The sequence below is a fragment of the Mustela lutreola genome, chromosome 6 (genome assembly GCF_030435805.1).
Source record: "Mustela lutreola isolate mMusLut2 chromosome 6, mMusLut2.pri, whole genome shotgun sequence".
NCBI lineage: Eukaryota > Metazoa > Chordata > Mammalia > Carnivora > Mustelidae > Mustela > Mustela lutreola.
The window spans coordinates 86,171,173-86,189,703 of NC_081295.1; the positions used below are offsets into that span (position 1 = coordinate 86,171,173).

Sequence of the window (18,531 nt, forward strand, 5' to 3'; positions counted from 1 at the left end):
GCTGAAATCCAGAGCTGGCTGCTCAACCCACTGAGCCACCCAGTGCCCCTGCAATGCATCTCTTTAGAGCAAAAGCTCTGTCCATATTTAGCACAGTATTCTTTCCTTTCTTCCTTCCTTCTTTTTCTCCTCCTTCCCTACCCATTCCCTCCTTCATCCTTTCTTCCTTTCTCCCTTTCTTCCTTTCCTCTCTCACTCTTTCTTTCCACTTTTTCTTTTCTCTTTCTTTCTTTCCCTTTCCTTCTTTCTTTCTTTTTTTTTTTCTTAAGACTTTTAAATTTATTTATTTGACAGACAGATCACAAGTAGGCAGAGAGGCAGGGAAAGAGAGAGAGGAGGAAGCAGGCTCTCTGCGGAGCAGAGAGCCTGATGTGGGGCTCGATTCCAGGACCCCTGGGATCATGACCTGAGCTGAAGGCAAAGGCCTTAACCCACTGAGCCACCCAGGTGCCCCTCCTTCTTTATTTCTTAAATAGGGTTTGAACTCACAACCCTGAGATCGAGACCTGAGCTGGTATCAAGAGTCAAACACTTGGGGTGCCTGGGTGGCTCAGTGGGTTAAGCCGCTGCCTTTGGCTCAGGTCATGATCTCAGGGTCCTGGGATCAAGTCCTGCATCAGGCTCTCTGCTCAGCAGGGAGCCTGCTTCCCTCTCTCTCTCTGCCTGCCTCTCCATCTACTTGTGATTTCTCTCTGTCAAATAAATACATAAAATCTTAAAAAAAAAAAAAAAAGAGTCAAACACTCAACTGACTGAGCCAGACAGCCCAGCACAGTATTATTTCTTTAGAATATATTTTCAAAACAGGACTTTGTAGGTTAAGGTACATGGACATATTTAAGGCTCTTTAAAGGATATAATATCCTGTAATTTGTTTCTTACTATATAAGAATATATAGATATATCTCTTACTGGGAAGATGGCAAGGATTAAACCATAAGTGCCAAAAATAGATGATGAGACAAAAAACAAAAACAAAAACAAAAACAAATGGGCCAGAGATAGACCCTTTATTACTCACAGCCCAGCAAACAGCAGGAGCCCTAAAGGAGAAGCCAGTTCTGGCTCCAGGTACCATCAGACAACACCATGGGCCCACGTGTGGGCAGTGGACTGGGAGAGAGCTAAGGAATCCAAGGCTAAGGGCTCATCATTTTTGTAGCAAGCAGTAAACAAGCCTGGGCCCCTCCCCCTGGGAAGTGAGCAGGTGCTCCTTAGTCCCACTGTGACTGCTGTCATCTACTTAATTGCCTATGCACTAGCTAAAGAAACAGCTCAAAGTGAGAGGACAGTTAAGTCTTGTGGTCTGGCGTACTTGGGAATGTGTGCAGGGGTCCTGAGGGTCCCATAACTTCACACTGCATAATTGCTGCATGGTATTTCTTAACATAGGTAGACTGTTCAATGAAACTTTACCTGTGATTTTTATAATAATCATTGGGTTTCAGGTTTTTTTTTTTTAAATCAGTTGGCAGATCTTCCAGTCCTCATTTTAGATTGACCTGCTCTATATTCAAAGATTGACTTTAACTCCTAATTAAAGCAGACATCAGGCACACCTTGTCAGGGAGTTGGAAGAAAAACAGAAATGTACTGGAAAGAGAAGGGAGGGTAGGCTTTGAAAACAAGTCTGTTTTCTTCAGAGTTCTGTTCTCTGTATTACCAGTCGTAGGTTTCTGAGCAAACAAATTAAACAGAAAAGATTTAATATTCTCAAGTGAAACACTAAGTAACTTCAGAAAGTGTAACCGTCACAGGGGCGCTGGACAGACTCAGTCGCTGGAGAGGCGCTGGGACTCTCGATCTCAGTGCTGAGAGTTGGAGCCCACCCACCTTCAGTAAAGGGCCTACGCAAAAGTAAAAAAAAAAAATCTTGGGGGTGCCTCAGTGTCGGCACCCCAAGTCGGTTAAAGCGTCTGCTGCAGTCAGGTCATGACTCTGGGGTCCTGGGATTCAGCCAGCATTGGGCGCCCTGCTCAGCGGGGAGCCTGCTGCTCCCACTGCTTGTGCACTCTCCCTCTTAAATAAAATCTTTAAAAAAATTTTTTAAACTCTTTTTTAAAAAAAAGATTTTATTTATTTTATTTGTCAGAGATCACAAGTAGGCAGAGAGGCAGGCAGAGAGAGAAGAGGAAGCAGGCTCCCTGCTGAGCAGAGAGCCCGATGAGGGGCTCGATTCCAGGACCCTGTGACCTGAGCGGAAGGCAGAGGCTTTAACCCACTGAGCCACCCAGGCGCCCCTAAAAACTCTTAAAAAAAAAAAAAAAAAGGTATAAACGTCTTTGGAAAGTTATTTCCCTGCCCTTCCTCTCTAAAAGCACACCTTGGAATTCTCCCCAGGCCCCGCCCTCCTCCATTTTCCCCTCCATGCAGTTGCCCTTTAGTGAGCCCGCCCTCTCCGTGGTTTTTCACTTCTCCCGCTGCGGGGGTACCGTAGGGTACCGGCCCCGCGGAACTGCGCGGGGTGGGGTGGGGGGGTGGGGCAGGGGTCGATGAACCCCTTACCCGCAGCCCAGCACCCGGGACCCCGCAGGGAGCAGCGCCCCCCTGACCCCGCGCGGGCCTCCCCAGCGAGAACCGGTGTGGACTCCCAACGGCCGAGCCTCGGCGGCCCCCGAACCAGACTCAGCTCCCCCGGCGCAGCGCGGCCCCCTGGCCCGCCTGGGTGACTGGCCGGTGGTGGCGGCGAATCGCGGCAGGTGAGTGCGGCACCGGCTCCTGTCCCGGGCCCGGCCCGCTTTCCTCCCTGGGTGGGGGGACTGGAGTCGGTGCTAGAATTCAGTGTCTCACCTCCCCGCTAGTCCTCCCGACTGGCCCAGTCAGCCCCCTGCTGCAGAACCGCTGCTCCGTCACCTCTGCCTGCGAATCCCAGTGTGTTCCCTGGACGTCCGACCTCACCACTTTCCTCCTTTTAAGAAGTCAAAATTAAGATAGACAAAATATCTCTCCCTCCGGGTTTGTGTTTCCAACCTCTCTCTTCCTCACTCCCTTGTACCCCAAAAGTCTCATCATCGAACTTTTTAAAGACACTTTTCCCAAGGAAGCGCTGCCTTTTCCTGCTTTCTGGCATTTACACTCTGCTGTCTCCCCACTTCTGGCCTAGAACAGTCCCCTCTTCCATGTTCTCACGAAAACTCTTCAGACCCAACTCAAATACCATTTTCTCTGTCAGGGTTTTCCTGAAGTTTCTTTTTCTGCCAGTCTCAGTCCCTTTGCTAATTTAACCTTTTCTCGACCTTGACCATGGGGTGTGTGTGGTGTTTAATGGTTTGTCTTTCCAGTTTGTGCGTTTTGCTTCGGGGGGAGCCTCTTAGTTTTATGCGTTGCTACAGCGGCTGAGCACACGGAAGACCCTCCACAGTCACGAATGAACTAATGCGTGAAGGGTTAGGGTTACAGAAATGGGTACAAGAAAAAGGAGTGTGGTTGAAGTGGCTCTACGCTGAGCACACCAGTGTACCAACCTGCTCGCTTCAATACTCCTCTGGGTGGAGAAGTCCCACTGTCCTATGGCTCCTGAAAATGAGCAGGGATGACTTTGTGGACATGCAATTAACGTTCAAATTGAACTTAAGGAGGAGGGATGGTGGAAGTTTAGAATGATTGCCTGTGGCATCAAGTTGTGTGTGGAGGAGGTGGGGGAGGGGAAAGAGATGAACAGGCGATTATCCTCAATTCATTCTGTACCAACTGATGGCCAGCCAAGTATGAACACCTAGAGCCAAGACCTGCCTCTTTTTTTAGCAATCTTGCTACCTCGGAAAATTCATGGGGAATTTAAGGTTCTAAATATTAATGTTGGTGGAGAAAATTTAAACACATATTGTATGTTGTATATGATACATACACATATGAGTAAAATATATTATGTGTAAAATATATAATATCATTATGATCCACTAAAAGTTATAGAATTGAAAAGCACAACTCTTCCCCTAGTTTCCCCCTCTGTCTTTCTCATTCAAGGTGATCATTGTTGATAAATTATTGTGTATCTTCCCTAGAAAACTTTTAATGTGTTTTATCAAACCTAAACTATTACCGATTATAATTTTATGCAATTACACAAATGCAAATTATATATATGTGACTTCATGAAGGAAAAAATGTGAAGAAAGAAAAAAGTGTTGCCAATTAAGACTTTTAAAAATATGCATCTTAGAACAGATGTAGTAAAAAGTAGGGCCACATGCACCCCAATGTTCATAGCAGCAATGTCCACAACAGCCAAACTGTGGAAAGAGCCAAAATGCCCTTTAACAGATAAATGGATAAAGAAGTGGTCCATACACAGACCTGTACCCCTAGGGCTAATAATGCAATATATGTTAATAAAAAAATTAAAAAATTGGGGCGCCTGGGTGGCTCAGTGGGTTAAAGCCTCTGCCTTCGGCTCAGGTCATGATCTCAGGGTCCTGGGATCGAGCCCCACATCGGGCTCTCTGTTTGGCAGGGAGCCTGCTTCCCCTTCTCTCTCTGCCTGCCTCTCTGCCTACTTATGATCTCTCTCTCTGTGTCAAATAAATAAATAAAATATTTTAAAAAAAGAAACTTAAAAAAAATTAAAAAATTAAAAAAAAGAAGTGGTCCATATATACAATGGAATGTTACTCAGCCATTAGGATGAATACATAACTTTTTCATCAACGTGGATGGAACTGGAGGAAATTATGCTAAGTGAAATAAGTCAAGCAGAGAGAGTCAATTATCATATGGTTTCACTTATTTGTGGATCATAAGGAATAACATAGAGGACTTTAGGAGAAGGAAGGGAAAAATGAAGGGAGGAATCAGAGGGGGAGAAGAACCATTAGAGACTATGGACTCTGGGAAACAAACTGAGGGTTTTAGAGGGGAGGAGGATGGGGGAATAGGGGAACCCAGTATTGGGTATTAAGGAGGGCACATATTGCATGAACCACTGGAATCATACACAAACAATGAATCCTGGAACACGACATCAAAAACTAATGATGTACTGTATGGTGACTAACATAACATAATAACAAAAATGTGCATCTTAGAAAAGACAAAATATATATATAGTTTTTAAAATGAATACAATTGGTATTATGCAGTGTACCCTGCCTTCCTTTTTTCTTTCATGAAAAATGTGTTAGAGATCTTTCTGTATCTGTATATGTAGCTCTACCTCATTCTTTTTACTGCTAGGGTCTGTATTAAAACTCTATTGAACAGGATACTGTTACCAAACTCAGACTTGACTGTGCACCCAAAGAGCAGTAAGCCAATGGCTAACACACCAGTTTTGAAGCTTTATTATCAGAAGGGCAGCCCAACAGGAAGGCAGGGGTCGTTCCCAAAGCTACTTTTCCCTGAATCAAATTTTGACATACAATGGGTCCTTTATTAAGGGATATTTTGTTTATTTCCAGGAAATGTGGTTCTTTTTGTGCTTATTTTTGCTATTATAAACATGTTGCAGTAAATAATTAACCTTCTCTGTATACATACATACATACAAATGGATATAATGTGTATAATGTAGTAAGCTGATTTATGTTTACAAAGATTGTCCCATTTCAACTATGTACTCTTCAAAATTTTGCTACAATTTTTAGAAATTCTACATAAAGTAGTTGTATATATTTCCAACTTAAAATGAAATAGTTGCATTGCTCTTTGGAAGTGGTAAGCTGATATTTTATATTTACAGTTAATTGCATGCCAAGTACAACTTGACAGTTGAAAACCACGTAGAAAATGCATCTCAGATAATTTTGTTAAAGGAAGAATTCTATACTCCCCTAAGCAAAATACCCCCAAATGGGCAGTGGTTGTTTGTCTTTTTGTTGGTTTATTTATTTATAGCGTCTCAGATATATGATTTACTTAAAAATGTTAAACTATAACAAACTATTTGGAATTTATTTCTCAGTCACAATAGTAATTAATACCTGGTTATCAGTTTCCTTACATTCAGTGTTTTTTCCCAGACTACTAACCATAAAGACTCTTTAATGTTCACAAAATAAGAGCTTAATCTGTCTTTTGCTTGAAATATTGGGGCACCTGGCTGGCTCAGGGGGTAGAGCATGTGACAATCTCAAGGTTGTGGATTTGAGCCCCATGTTGGGTGGAGAGATTACTCAAAAATAAAATCTTTAATAGAAAAGAGAAATAGATGTGTCATCTGTCGGTAGGGCACAAGTTAAACTCTTTACTCAGAACATGCATCTGGGAGTATTCTAATGTTTCAGAGATTAAGTGTTTTTTATTTTTCCTTAAATAATTTCACGTAAATTCTAAGAAAATTAAGAGGACACACATAGAGGTGGAAAGAGTATACAGGCTATAGTGAGATACGGTTACCTGAGCCAAAGCTATAGATTATGTTTATTAGATTACCATACAAGCAGAGTAACTGACAATGACCTCTTCCTGTGTATTTTATGATAAATTTGACGTATTCTTTTTAAAAAAGATTTATTTATTTTAGAGGTGGGGGCAGGTAGGAGCAGAGGGAGAGAGAAAGAATCCTGAAGCAGACTCCCCAGTGAGCACGGAGCCTGAACTCGGCTCTGTCCCAGGACCCTGAGATTCTGACCTGAGCCAAAATGAAGTGTCAGTGGCTCAATCGACTGAGCCACCCAGGCACCCCTGGACGAATTCTTGATTAGGAGATTTTCAGAACTACTTACGGGTGCTAGAAAAAAAGCATTGGTAGAACTGTGCCAATTTCCTAACATGTTAACAGTAAGATCTGTGCTTTATAAAAACCACATTTTATTATTCATGATTTATTTATTTTAACTGATTCTGAATCTTTGCCATTTGTAGTCTTTTGGAAGAACAAATAAAATATAGCATAATTCTAAGCTTTATTTTTTTTCCCCAGGCAGCTTCTCCTCTTTTTGATCCCTTCATAGCTTTTCATGCCTTTACCTCTTTTCTTTTCTCTCTACATTTCTTCCCTCTCTTCTTATTGAATCCTACCTACTCTTCAAGGGCAGCTTATGCCCAAATCCTCTGTGGAATCCTCTTTGTCTATTTTGTCTTTACTAATTTTTTTTCCTCTAAATTTTCTAGTAGAGCTCCACAATTTTATTTTATTTTTTATTTTTAAAAAGATTTTATTTGTTTGTCTGGGGAGAGAATGAGCAGTGGGGAGAGGCAAAGGAGAGCGGGGGAGAGAGAAAAGCAGAAGCTTACTGAGCAGGAAGCCCAATGCAGCTATATGCTGGGACCCAGAGATCATGACCTGAGCCCAAGGCAGACTATTTTTTTTTTTTTTTAAATATTTTTATTTATTTATTTATTTGACAGACAGAGACCACAAGTAGGCAGAGAGAGAGAGGAAGAAGCAGGCTCCCTGCAGGGAGCCCGATGTGGGGCTTAATCCCAGGACCCTGGGATCATGACCTGAGCCAAAAGCAGAGGCTTTAATCCACTGAACCACCCAGGCGCCCCTCAATGCAGACTATTAACTCACGGAACTACCCAGGCCCCCTGAGCTTCACAATTTTACCACTGATTGATTTGCAAAGATTACATTTTCTCTCCAAAAGCATTGTGAGTCCTGTCTTGTTTTCTGCCTCCCAGAGTGAGTAACATAGCCCTGAGCATATATACCCACTTTGCATGGGGCCTGGGGCTTGGACACAGGAAAGAGGGAGAAGCTTCCATTTTTTCCTTCCCTTTCTATACTTGTTTTCAGTGAGATTTCCTACTCTAAGTCTGTGGATTCAGCCTGATCTTAATACCATAAATATTGTTTAATCCAACTGATGATATTCAGGACTAAATTAAACATTTTCAGCTCTAATATTCCTTCTTTGCAAGATTACAAATAACTACTTGAGCAAGGGGGAAAGAGTGGTGCCTACAGATGGGTAAGAGTGCCTTAACTAATTCTATCTCCTTTTAACTTTCTTAATTTCAAAATGCTTTTTTTTTTTTTTTTCTTTTAATTTCCTGGTGAGTTTAAGAGGAAGTTTTCCAAACTAAAGCCTCCTGACAGATGGTCAATACATTGGTCATTTCCTTTTTTTAAAAAAATCTTTTTATTATTTTTAATTTTATTACAATTTTTCTTAGGTAATCTCTCCACCCAGTGTGGGGCTTAAACTCATGACCCCAAGATCAAGAGTTGCTTGTTCTACTGACTGAGCCAGCCAGGAACTCCAACTGGTCATTTCCTTAATGCAGTTGATCATATTTTCTTTTCTTTTAAAAAAAATAGCATTTTAAAATTGAGTTATATAATTACTTCACTAAGGCATATCCTTCAGTGGTTTTTATTATATGCACTGTGTTATACAACCACGGATAGTCACTATTGAATCCCAGAACATTTCTATTAACCTCAAAAAAGAAACCCAGGCCAATTAGCAGGTAGGCTCAATTCTTCCTTCCCCATCCTCTGACTTCCACTGATTTATTTTCTATCTCTATGGATTTGCCTTTTCTGGACATTTCAAATAAATGGACTCATATAATATGTAGCCTTTGTGTCTGGCTTCTTTCACTTAGTGCAATGTTTTCAAGGTCCATCCATGCTGTAGCATGGGACGGTCCTTCATTCCTTCTTATGACAGAATGATATGATATTCCAAGGGTAAGGATATGCCACATTTATTTATCCATTTGTCACCTAACTCGGCATTTGGGTTGTTTCCAAATTGAACTCTACATGAATAGTGCTGCCATGAACATTTGTATACAGATTTTTGTGTAAACAGATATTACCAGTTCTCTTGGGTAGAATTGCTAGAACTCCAGGTAGGCCTGGAGGGACTGGCTTATTTGCTAATTCTATGTTTAACTTTCTGAGGTACTACCAAACTGTTTTCCTCAGAGGCAGCGCAATTTTACATGCCCACCAGCAATGTATGAAGATTTGAATTTCTCTGCAACGTTCTCAGCCCTTTTTAATGTCTTTTAAGAAAAAATTTAGAGCCATCCTACTGGATGTAAAGTGCCATCTCATGGTGGTTTTGATTTTCATTTTCCTAGTGGCTAGTGGTATTGAGTGTCTTTCCATGCACTTGTTGGTCATATGTGTATGTATATAAAAATACATATATATTTATATATATTTTATATACATATATATTTTATATACATTTATATATATTTATATATTACATATTTTTATATATATTTATTAATTAAGCATAGTTATATATGTCACCAAGCATAGAACTTGGCATTTAGTTGTTGACAATTAATATTACTTCCCCATTCTTCTCTATGGAACGCATATGGATCCTATTAAGACCTACCTTAAATGACAGCTTCTCCTTAGAGAGTTCCTTCTTGAGTTTTCTGCACTGATGCTACAGATTCTTGTCCACTCCTTGGCTGGTTCTGTGGAAACCGCGAAGTGTTCATTGGTATGTTTGGCCTTCCTCACTAGGCTGTGAGCTCCTTGCCAAGGACTAGCAACTAGGGGTGAGAGAACAGTGCTGGTTTCAGGAATAGCCAGAGTTGCTGTCACCTCAGGCAGCACCTAGGGCAAAGGCAATGGAAGAAACTGGAGAGAGAGCTTGGAACCAAGTTAGGAAGCCCTTGGAGGACCCAAGGATTTGTATTTGGCATCCAGCGGAGAACTTTAAGCAGGGCAGTGATATGATATGATTGGAAGTTCAGAAAGATCATTTTTGTCTGTGCAATTGGGTAAGACCTGTACCTTCTCTGGATCTTAGTTTCATTAGCAATAAAGAGGGAGAGCTGAACTAGGTAATTTCTCAGGTTTTTTTTTTTTCCCTACTTCTGAAATGATGTGCCATAAATCGCAGCTATCTGGACTCCTCAGGGAATGAACTGTGTTGGATAATAACATTTTATTAAAATTTAATCTGTGCCAACACTTAAAAAATAGTAGCCAATTTTAGTTGAAAAATGCATGAAGATTAATTACATACCTCCCTGACTTATTAAATATAATATGATTCCATTTTCATCTTTCCTTGATGGCTTAAATAATAATGGCTCTACAGTGACTTAAATAACTCTGTGGCTCTAGAAAAAGCACTGGTTACCTGCAGAGAAGCTCTCCAGTCCTACTGAGCTCAGTTAGTGTATGTGTTTTACTATTACATTGAAATTAAAGTAAATTTTGCATTGGTTTCAGAAATCAGACAACTATGCCTGTCAACATCCTTTGAGAGAAGGCATGATTCTCTGACTGAGTAAAGTGAAGTGTTTTGCAGAATTCAAAAGTGCATATTGGAGCAGAGTGACAGGTAGTTGCTATGACTTCACTAATATGTATCACTATACTTGTTCTTGATAGACTGTAGGTAGGAGGATCAGCTCTGGGCCAATTTCAAGGGTAAACATGTAATGTGCACACAACTCCTGAGTATTGTAGATCACCCTGTCCAATAGTAACTCAGAGATGTTCACTTGTTACTTTCCAAGAGAAGGTACTCGCATGTAAAGAAAACAGACGTTAGAATGTGGTCAAGGAACAAAGACAAAAACTGGGATTTCTAAAAGAGAGGAAAGAGGAATAAAAAGAAAAATCTGCAGACAGTTTGGGAACAATTGTTCTGGTTTGCGGATCTTGGGCATGAGTGCTTAGCTGGCAGCAAACAGATTGATCAGTTTGGATATTTTCACTCTGGAATAGGCCAATTTAGGGTATCAAAGGAAACAATTTCTTCTGTTGATGGGATCTCCATAAAAGCAAGAGGGGGCAGCTGTGGGGTGCAGGTTACAGGCTGTCTCTGTGTCTTATGGAGGTCTGCTCCTGTCCTTCCATGAGAAACACCATTTAACTTAGCCTAGGTGTGCACAAGTCTCCTCAGAATTTTTCATTAGCAAGCCTCTTTCTCTGTCTTCCTTTGAACTCTCTGCTTTGGAATTTTTGTTGTTATTCAAGTGTTTACTATAATCCTGGCTTCTGGATTTTAGCCATACTCTGAAGATTTATTTCATTGTAGGTTTGATGACTGTCCTATAAGTGATTTTTTTGTAAGTGACATTTTCTCCTGTCCCACTGGTGTCGCCTGATTTTCCTGGTTATGTGCTCAGGAAAACTTACACACTTGTGTATAGAGCTTTTCTGATTGGGTAGGTCAGATTTATACTTCACATGATATCATTGCTTCCGGAAATAATCGCCATCACATTTTAGGGGCACATTGGGAAGGCCATTACAAACAAAAAGTCCATTGGAGTAAGCTGGGTGCTGAAAGTACAGTCGTTTTTCATTGGCTAAGTTGTGACCATCTCTCATTGGCTGGGCTGTTGCTGGGTGAGAGGAAAAGTCTTAGTCCCTCTGGGATAAGAAAGTAGGATCTGGATGCGTCATGGGGCTCTTCCTGTTTGGTCTGCAGTTCACAACCAGTGGTAGGGCTGGTAGGGTGAGAGCCTGTCCTTGCTGGCACCCTGAATACATTCTAAATGAGGTTTCCTTTTATTAGTTTTCACACTGCCAAGAGGATGTTTTATGTTTTGGGGGCGTTCTTGGATATGCACATGTAGATGAGATGACTGGACAGTTGAGTCTCTGATTGGTGAATTGTATCATAGCATGGAAGAAATGTTTCAGTCCATGTAGTTCTTTGATTTGTCTCTTGGACAAGTCAGTGTCTCAGCTGTAACACACAGCTCTCAATCTTTTTTCAGCCCTTACATACCTGAGGACAAGTACCTTTCCATCAGTTGCAATAATTACTATGACAGGGATGGGATGTGTGTGGGGTAGCAGCACCTTAGGGTCAAATCAGTCAGGAGGAGCACTTAGAGCTTCAGAAAGCCCCTAGGTGTATGTGTGCTGTCACTCCTAAAACAAACAAACAAACAAACAAACAAACAAAAACAATTATGATATCACCAGTCCTGTGAGCTGAGCTTCATTAGTTAATATAGCAAGGAAGAAATAGATGATTTTGCTACCTGTCTAGGTTCAAAGGGAGGAATAAATTAACAGAGAACATTCAACTTATTGTACAGTTTTAAAAGAAAACATTTTGTCATTCTAGGTCTTAAAGTTTAAGGTGCTCTATGGGAGGAAAAAGCTGATAATATGAGCGCCAAAGAAGGGGGTTCACCCCCTCCAGAAGAACCAGCTCCTCCCTCTTCAGGAGATACAGTACCCCCTGGGTCAGAAGGGACTGGCCAGAGGGATCCAGGAGATGAGGCCCCCCCCTCTCCAGGAGAAGAGGCTCCTCCTCCTTCAGATGAAGGCCCTCTGCACCCTGCCACAGAGGCAGCCTCAGCTCTAGATGACGGCTCTCGTTCGGAAATAGGTCCTGTTCTTTCTCCAAGTGATTATCTGAATCTCATCCCTTCCGATGAAAGGATAATTCTTCCAGAGGATGAGGAACTGGATGCACACAGAGTTCGAGCTAAGCCTACGCTTCGACTGGGTCAATCCATGCTTTCTGATATGCTTTCTCAGTCTTCCCATAGATCGTCTCGGTACCGCCGAAGCATGAGTGGCATTCCAAATCTACAGGAAACATTAAAAGAGAGACAGGTTTTTTTTTTATAATAAGATTCTACTTGTGTGTCACTTTTATGTCAAATTAAGTGTTTTGGTGGTTTTTCTTCATAATGACATGTTTTTCATTCTTTAGGCAAGATTTAGAGATGCAAGAGAAAACCGAAAAATGAAAATTGACCCTTCATACAAATATATATTTGAAATTCTAGCGGAAAAGCTTGGCCTGGACTTAGTAACCGTTGAAGAATTAATTTTGGATTGTCCATCTGTAAGTTTAAATCTTATCATTATATTTTTAATTGCTCTTTGAGAACTGATTGCTTTAAGCTAGAATCATTGTCATGAACAACAAAACACTTAGAAATGGAAAGTAGTAATTTTACATATTAAGGAAGTTTTATAGAACTATACCCAGATGAATCATATTTCTCGTTAGGTCTACTATTGAAGAGGAAGGGAAGAATTAGCTATAAGAATTTGGCTAAAATTCTAACTCAAAATGCCTTTAGAGGTTAGAGGGATAGTCAAGCACAGGTGGAGTTAAATATTCTAAAAGTACAGGTTATATGAACTACACATGCAAATCATTTGGAAAGATAAACAAACTGCATACATATGAGCTAGGGAACAATGATTTTTGCAAGAGTATAGTAGAAAACAACAAGGTGATTACCATGTGTCTCAGCATGTCAGAGACAGTCCTAGATTATGCTCACTTTCCTGGCATATTTTTTTTAAAGATTTTATTTATTTATTTTACAGACAGAGATCACAACTAGGCAGAGAGGTAGGCAGAGAGAGACGTGGAGGCAGGCTTTATCCCAGGACCCTGGGATCATGACCTGAGCCAAAGGCAGAGGTTTTAACCTACTCAGCCACCCAGGTGCCCCCTAGCATAATTATTAACAGCCCCTCCTTTCACTCCTAAAATGTCCCAGTTTGGGCTGATGAATTTCTATGGTCACCCTCATTAGAGTAATATATGGTAAACTGTGGCTTTCGTAGAAGCTGCCAGAAGCAGTATCACAGGTTCCTTTCTGATAGCTAAGCTTCTAAATTAACTCTCAAAAAAAGTACTATAGTTTGCTTGAATTTTTACCAGTCCTAGTTGTGGACTGGCCTGGAGCCCCAGCAAGACCAATGGACAGGTGCATACTGATGGTGAGCTGATCATCCCACTGAATGCACTGGTGAGAGCATAGGGTAGGGGGCCGTGTTGTGACAAGGTTGTCATCACTGGGGTCCATACCCCCTGCTTTTACAGAGAACTGTTGACGGGCAAAACTCTTTTAGCTGGTTATAAGAGTCAAGATTCTGTGGGTTGGTTTCTAAAGGAATCTCTCTCTTACTCCCTGCCATGTGTTGCCAAGTTCTGGAAAGTTGTCTGCCTTTTCTGTCAGGACCCTTGTAAAAGTTGAGAATGGGCTGTCCTCTGATAGTATGAGTGGGATCGCTTGTTTTCCTGTTCCCTTAGTGTGTTATGGTGATCTGGGAATGTGAGTGATGCAAAGAGATCAATAACTCTGAGCTATTTTAGTGATGAAAGATAGGAAAATTCATGAATTGTGCACATAAAACAAGAGGCAGTACAGCAAGCAGCTGAAAATAGAGCATAGTTTCTCAGGCCACCACAATTCCCTGTAGGGATGTACAGGTGTGGTCAAGAGTGGCTGCCTGGGCACACGGACTGTGTCATCAGACAGACCCGTGTGCTGAAAGGCCCTGCACTTGGTTTAATGATTTCCTGTTACCACTTGGAAATTCGTTTAAAAATATATTTTTTTAAGTTTTATAGTTCCAGTATAGTTAACATAGAGTTTTATATTAGTTTCGGGTGAACAAAACAGTGATTCAACAGTTCTGTACATCACCTGGTGCTCATGGTGATAAGGGTAGTCTTTAATCCCCATCACCTATTTCACCTATCCCCCCACCCACCTACCCTCTGGAAACCACCAGTTTGTTCTCTATAGTTAAGGGTCTGTTTCCTGGTTTGTCTGTCTCTTTGCCTCCTTTTACTCCTTTGTTTAATTTCTTAAATTCTATATATAAGTGAAATCATGTGGTGTTTGTCCTCTGACTGGCTTATTCTGCTTAGCATTGTACCCTTTAGCTCCATCCATGTTCTTGCAAATGACAAGATTTCATTCTTTTTTATGGCAAAGTAATATTTCATTGTTTATATATACCATGGCTTTTTTACCCATTCATTTATCAACAGACAAGTGGGCTGCCTCCATAACACTATTGTAAATAATGCTGCAATAAACATAAAGGATCATGTATTCCTTTGAATTAATGTTCTTGGGTAAATACCCAGTAGTGTGATTACTGAATCATATGGTAGTTCTATTTTTACTATTTTAACTTTTTGAGGAACCACCATACTGTTTTCTACATGGCTGTTTCCACTGACAGTGAGCCAGGGTTTCTTCCCTTCCATATCCTTGCCAGCACTTGTTGTTTCTTATGTTTTTGGTTTTAGCCATTCTGACAGGTGTGAGGTGATATCTCATTAGAGTTTTGATTTGTATTTCCCTGATAATGACTGATGTTGAGCATCTTTTCATATGTCTGTCGGCCACCTGTATATTATCTTTGGAGAAATGTCTGTTCATGTCTTCTGCCCATTTTTAAATTGGACTATTTGGTGTGGTTTTTTTTTTGGGGGGGGTGTTGAGTTGTATAAGTTCCTTATATATATTGGATACTAACCTTTTATCAGATATATCATTTGTGAATATCTTCTCCCATTGAGGAAGTTGCCTTTTTGTTTTGTTGACTGTTTCCTTTGCCATGCAGAAGCTTTTTATTCTGACATAGTCCCAATAATGTATTTTTGCTATTATTTCCCCTGCCTCAGGAGACATACCTAGAAAAATGTTGCTATGGCTAATGTCAGAGAAATTACTGCCTATGCTCTCTTCTAGGATTTTTATGGTTTCAAGTCTCACATTTAGGTCTTTAATCTATTTTGAGTTTATTTTTGTGTATGGTGTAAGAAAGTGGTCCAGTTTCATTCTTTTGCATGTAGCTGTCCAGTTTTCTCAGCACTATTTGTTTTTTTTTTTTTTTTTTTTTTTTAAAGATTTTATTTATTTATTTCACAGAGAGAGATCACAAGTAGACAGGCAGAGAGGCAGGCAGAGAGAGAGAGAGGGAAGCAGGCTCCCTGCTGAGCAGAGAACCCGATGTGGGACTCGATCCCAGGACCCTGAGATCATGACCTGAGCCGAAGGCAGCGGCTTAACCCACTGAGCCACCCAGGCACCCCTCAGCACTATTTGTTAGAGACCTTCTTTTTCCCATTGCATATTCTTGCCTCTTCTGTCAAAGATGAAATGACCATATCCACCTTGAAATTCTTTTTTTTTTAAGATTTTATTTTAATTCCAGTTAGTTAACATATAGGGTAATATTAGATTCTGGTGTACAATATGGTGATTCAGCATCTCCATACTACCTCCGGTGCTCATCACAAGTACACTCCTTAATCCCCATCACCTGTGTAACTTATCCCCCTCAACCAGCTCCCCTCTGGTAGCTATCAGTGTGTACTGTATAGTGAAGTTTCTTGATTTGTCTCTCTCTTTCGTTTTGTTTCTTTTCTTTCTTTCCTTCCTTCCTTCCCCATTTGCTTGTTTTGTTTCTTAAATTCCACATATGAGTGAAATCATAGGGCATTCGTCTTTCTCTGGTGATTAATTTTGCTTTGAATAATACTTTCTAACATCCATCCATTTGAATGGCAAGATTTCACTCTTTTTTATGGCTGAGTAATTTTCCATTGTATATATACACCAAATCTTTGTTTTCCCCCTTAGATCTAGGATTAGGGTTTGGTTTAGGGCCAGAATAAGGGTAAGGGGTAGGGTTAGGGCCCATGTGATTGTATGTGTCTATTATCATGCAATTTAGAGACCACTCTGGAGGGATAAGTTTAGGGTTAGGTTAAGGTTAGTTTTAGGGTTAGGAATTAGCGTGTGTGTTTGGATTAGGATAAGGTTTTTGCTTAGAATAACGTTTTCTACCTCCAGCCACATCTTTTAAGTGGCAAGATTTTATTCTTTTTTATGGCTGGGGAATAGTCCATTGTATGTGTATGGGTTATGGTTATTGTTAGGGTGAGAGGTTAGTAGTGGTTATGGTAGTGGTTAGTAGTTAGCAGTAAGGGTTAGGGTTAGGGGTTGGTTTTGGGTTAAGATTAGATTTAGAGCTAGGGTTGGGGTGAGGGTGAGGGTATGTGCCTGTTATCCTGCAGTTCAGAGACCTCTCCAGAGGTTAGGTTTAGGGTTAAAGTTAGGGTTAGAGGTAGAATTTAGAGGTTACCTGCAGTTCAGAGGCCTTTCCAGAGAATAAAACCTCAGACCTCCGTTAGGGTGAAAATAAACATGGCAACCATCCATTGCATTGAGGTAAAGAGAGGATTTGACATGCGAAATACTCTACTTTTTAAATTAAGATTTTATTTAAATTCCAGTCAGTTAACATACGATGTTATATTAGTTTCAGGCGTAGAATTTAGTGATTCAAGACTTACATAGAACCTCTGGTGCTCATTACAGCAAGTGCCCTCCTTAATCGCCACCACCAGTTTCACCCACCCTGCCCCTCCCCAACTCAGCTCTGGTAACCATCAGCTTGTTCTCTCTAGTTAGGAGACTTTGCCTTGAAATTCTTACTAATTTTTTTCACAAGTGTTCCTGCAGTTTTAGTTTTTACTGGGCCTGTAGCTCACAAATTTTGTAGCCTGTCCTGGCTGTGGATGGTACCATCCATGTAGTAACATAGGTGATCAACCTTGTTTCACCATACATTTGGTGGATTGGAATTGCACCGGCCAGCATGACAGTGTCATATGCCTTCAAACCGTTCCATTTGTCATTCCTAGAGTATGTCTTGTACTTTAGGTCAGAGAGCTTAGGTTCTTCTTTGAAGGCCATCATGGACCAGTTTAGACCCTGCTTCAGCTGCACATCTAGGAAATCTAGGGAAATGTAGGTCTTAAGGGAAGATGTAAACCAGGAAAGCTGTTCTGTAAGAGTGGTTCAGCAGTTGCAAAGCCACAGTGGAGGGGAGAGAGTATAGTCAGGAGGGAAACCAATCTCAAAATCTGGGAGAGATCAGAATGCTTATTTGGTTGAAGGTTCAAGGCAAGCACCTAAATTGGCATCAAGATTGGTGGACAATTGAATAAGGAGATGGAACCAGGAGCAAAGGGTGGCCTAGTTTGCTGTGGTGATTTAGGAAACTGGTTATATGGAAGGGTTTCCTTTTATGTGAATCCTGGTGTAGCAATCCAAAGTGGAAACAGCTCATTAAAGGTCACACAAAAAGATGAACCGTAGAGGGTATGATGCTTATTTTGTTTGCCTTCAGATCTGTTATCCAGTCTTTATTACTGATTCTGTGGCCCGAAGGCTGACCTCTCTAGCACCTATCACCTGGGCTCCCTTGCTCTCTGACTTGCACGGGACTCAGTCACTAGGAGGCTCCAGCAGGAGGTAGGAGGGCAGAAGGGAGACCAGTCTGACCCCTCCCTGCTCAGCCATTTTTTCTGGCTATAGTCATATCTTCTAACTACATTTCTTCCCAAGCCATTCTCCTTCCACAGCTCTTTGTCTTCCTGCTTCCAGCTGTCCCCTACATTACTCATCACACTTTAAGGTCTTGGCTGGTGCTGCTTTTCCTTTGTTGATAGTCCTATTGTTGCTGCTAGTCACAGCTTCCCTTAACCCTGCTCTGGCCTCTGGAAATAGCCTCTATGTTATAAAGTTTCTTTAAAAACCCATTTTTGGGACTTCTTTTCTTGCCAGGACCCTGACCAATACAGAAGTTTCTACCGCATTGGTGTCCATGGTTTGCTGCTGTCTTCATTCAGCACTGCTCAGGATAATCACAGACTATCTTGCTTTCCCCGCTTACATGACAGTATTTTCCAAAGTCAAGGCAATAGCAGTGTGGTTCTGTGGATGGAGCACAGCCCTGGAGGCCCAAGGCTGGCCTCTGGTTCTAGGCTCTGAACTTGTGGTTGTGTGTCTTTGGGTCTTTTACTCAAATTCTTTTTAGCTTTACTTATCTCTTCTGTAAGAGGGGCATAATAATGCCACCCT

General features: G+C 41.1%; 1 protein-coding gene across 1 annotated transcript in view; it reads left to right on the forward strand.

The window, feature by feature from the left end:
• The first annotated feature begins 2,397 nt into the window (after positions 1-2,397).
• The window catches only part of DNAH8 (dynein axonemal heavy chain 8), a 377,764-nt gene continuing 361,630 nt past the window's right edge, over positions 2,398-18,531 (forward strand). The window contains exons 1-3 of the mRNA XM_059177846.1: positions 2,398-2,699; positions 11,955-12,451; positions 12,552-12,686. Of these exons, the coding sequence (XP_059033829.1) occupies positions 11,999-12,451; positions 12,552-12,686 (588 nt within the window). The 5' untranslated portion in view covers positions 2,398-2,699; positions 11,955-11,998. The remainder of the gene's footprint in view (positions 2,700-11,954; positions 12,452-12,551; positions 12,687-18,531) is intronic.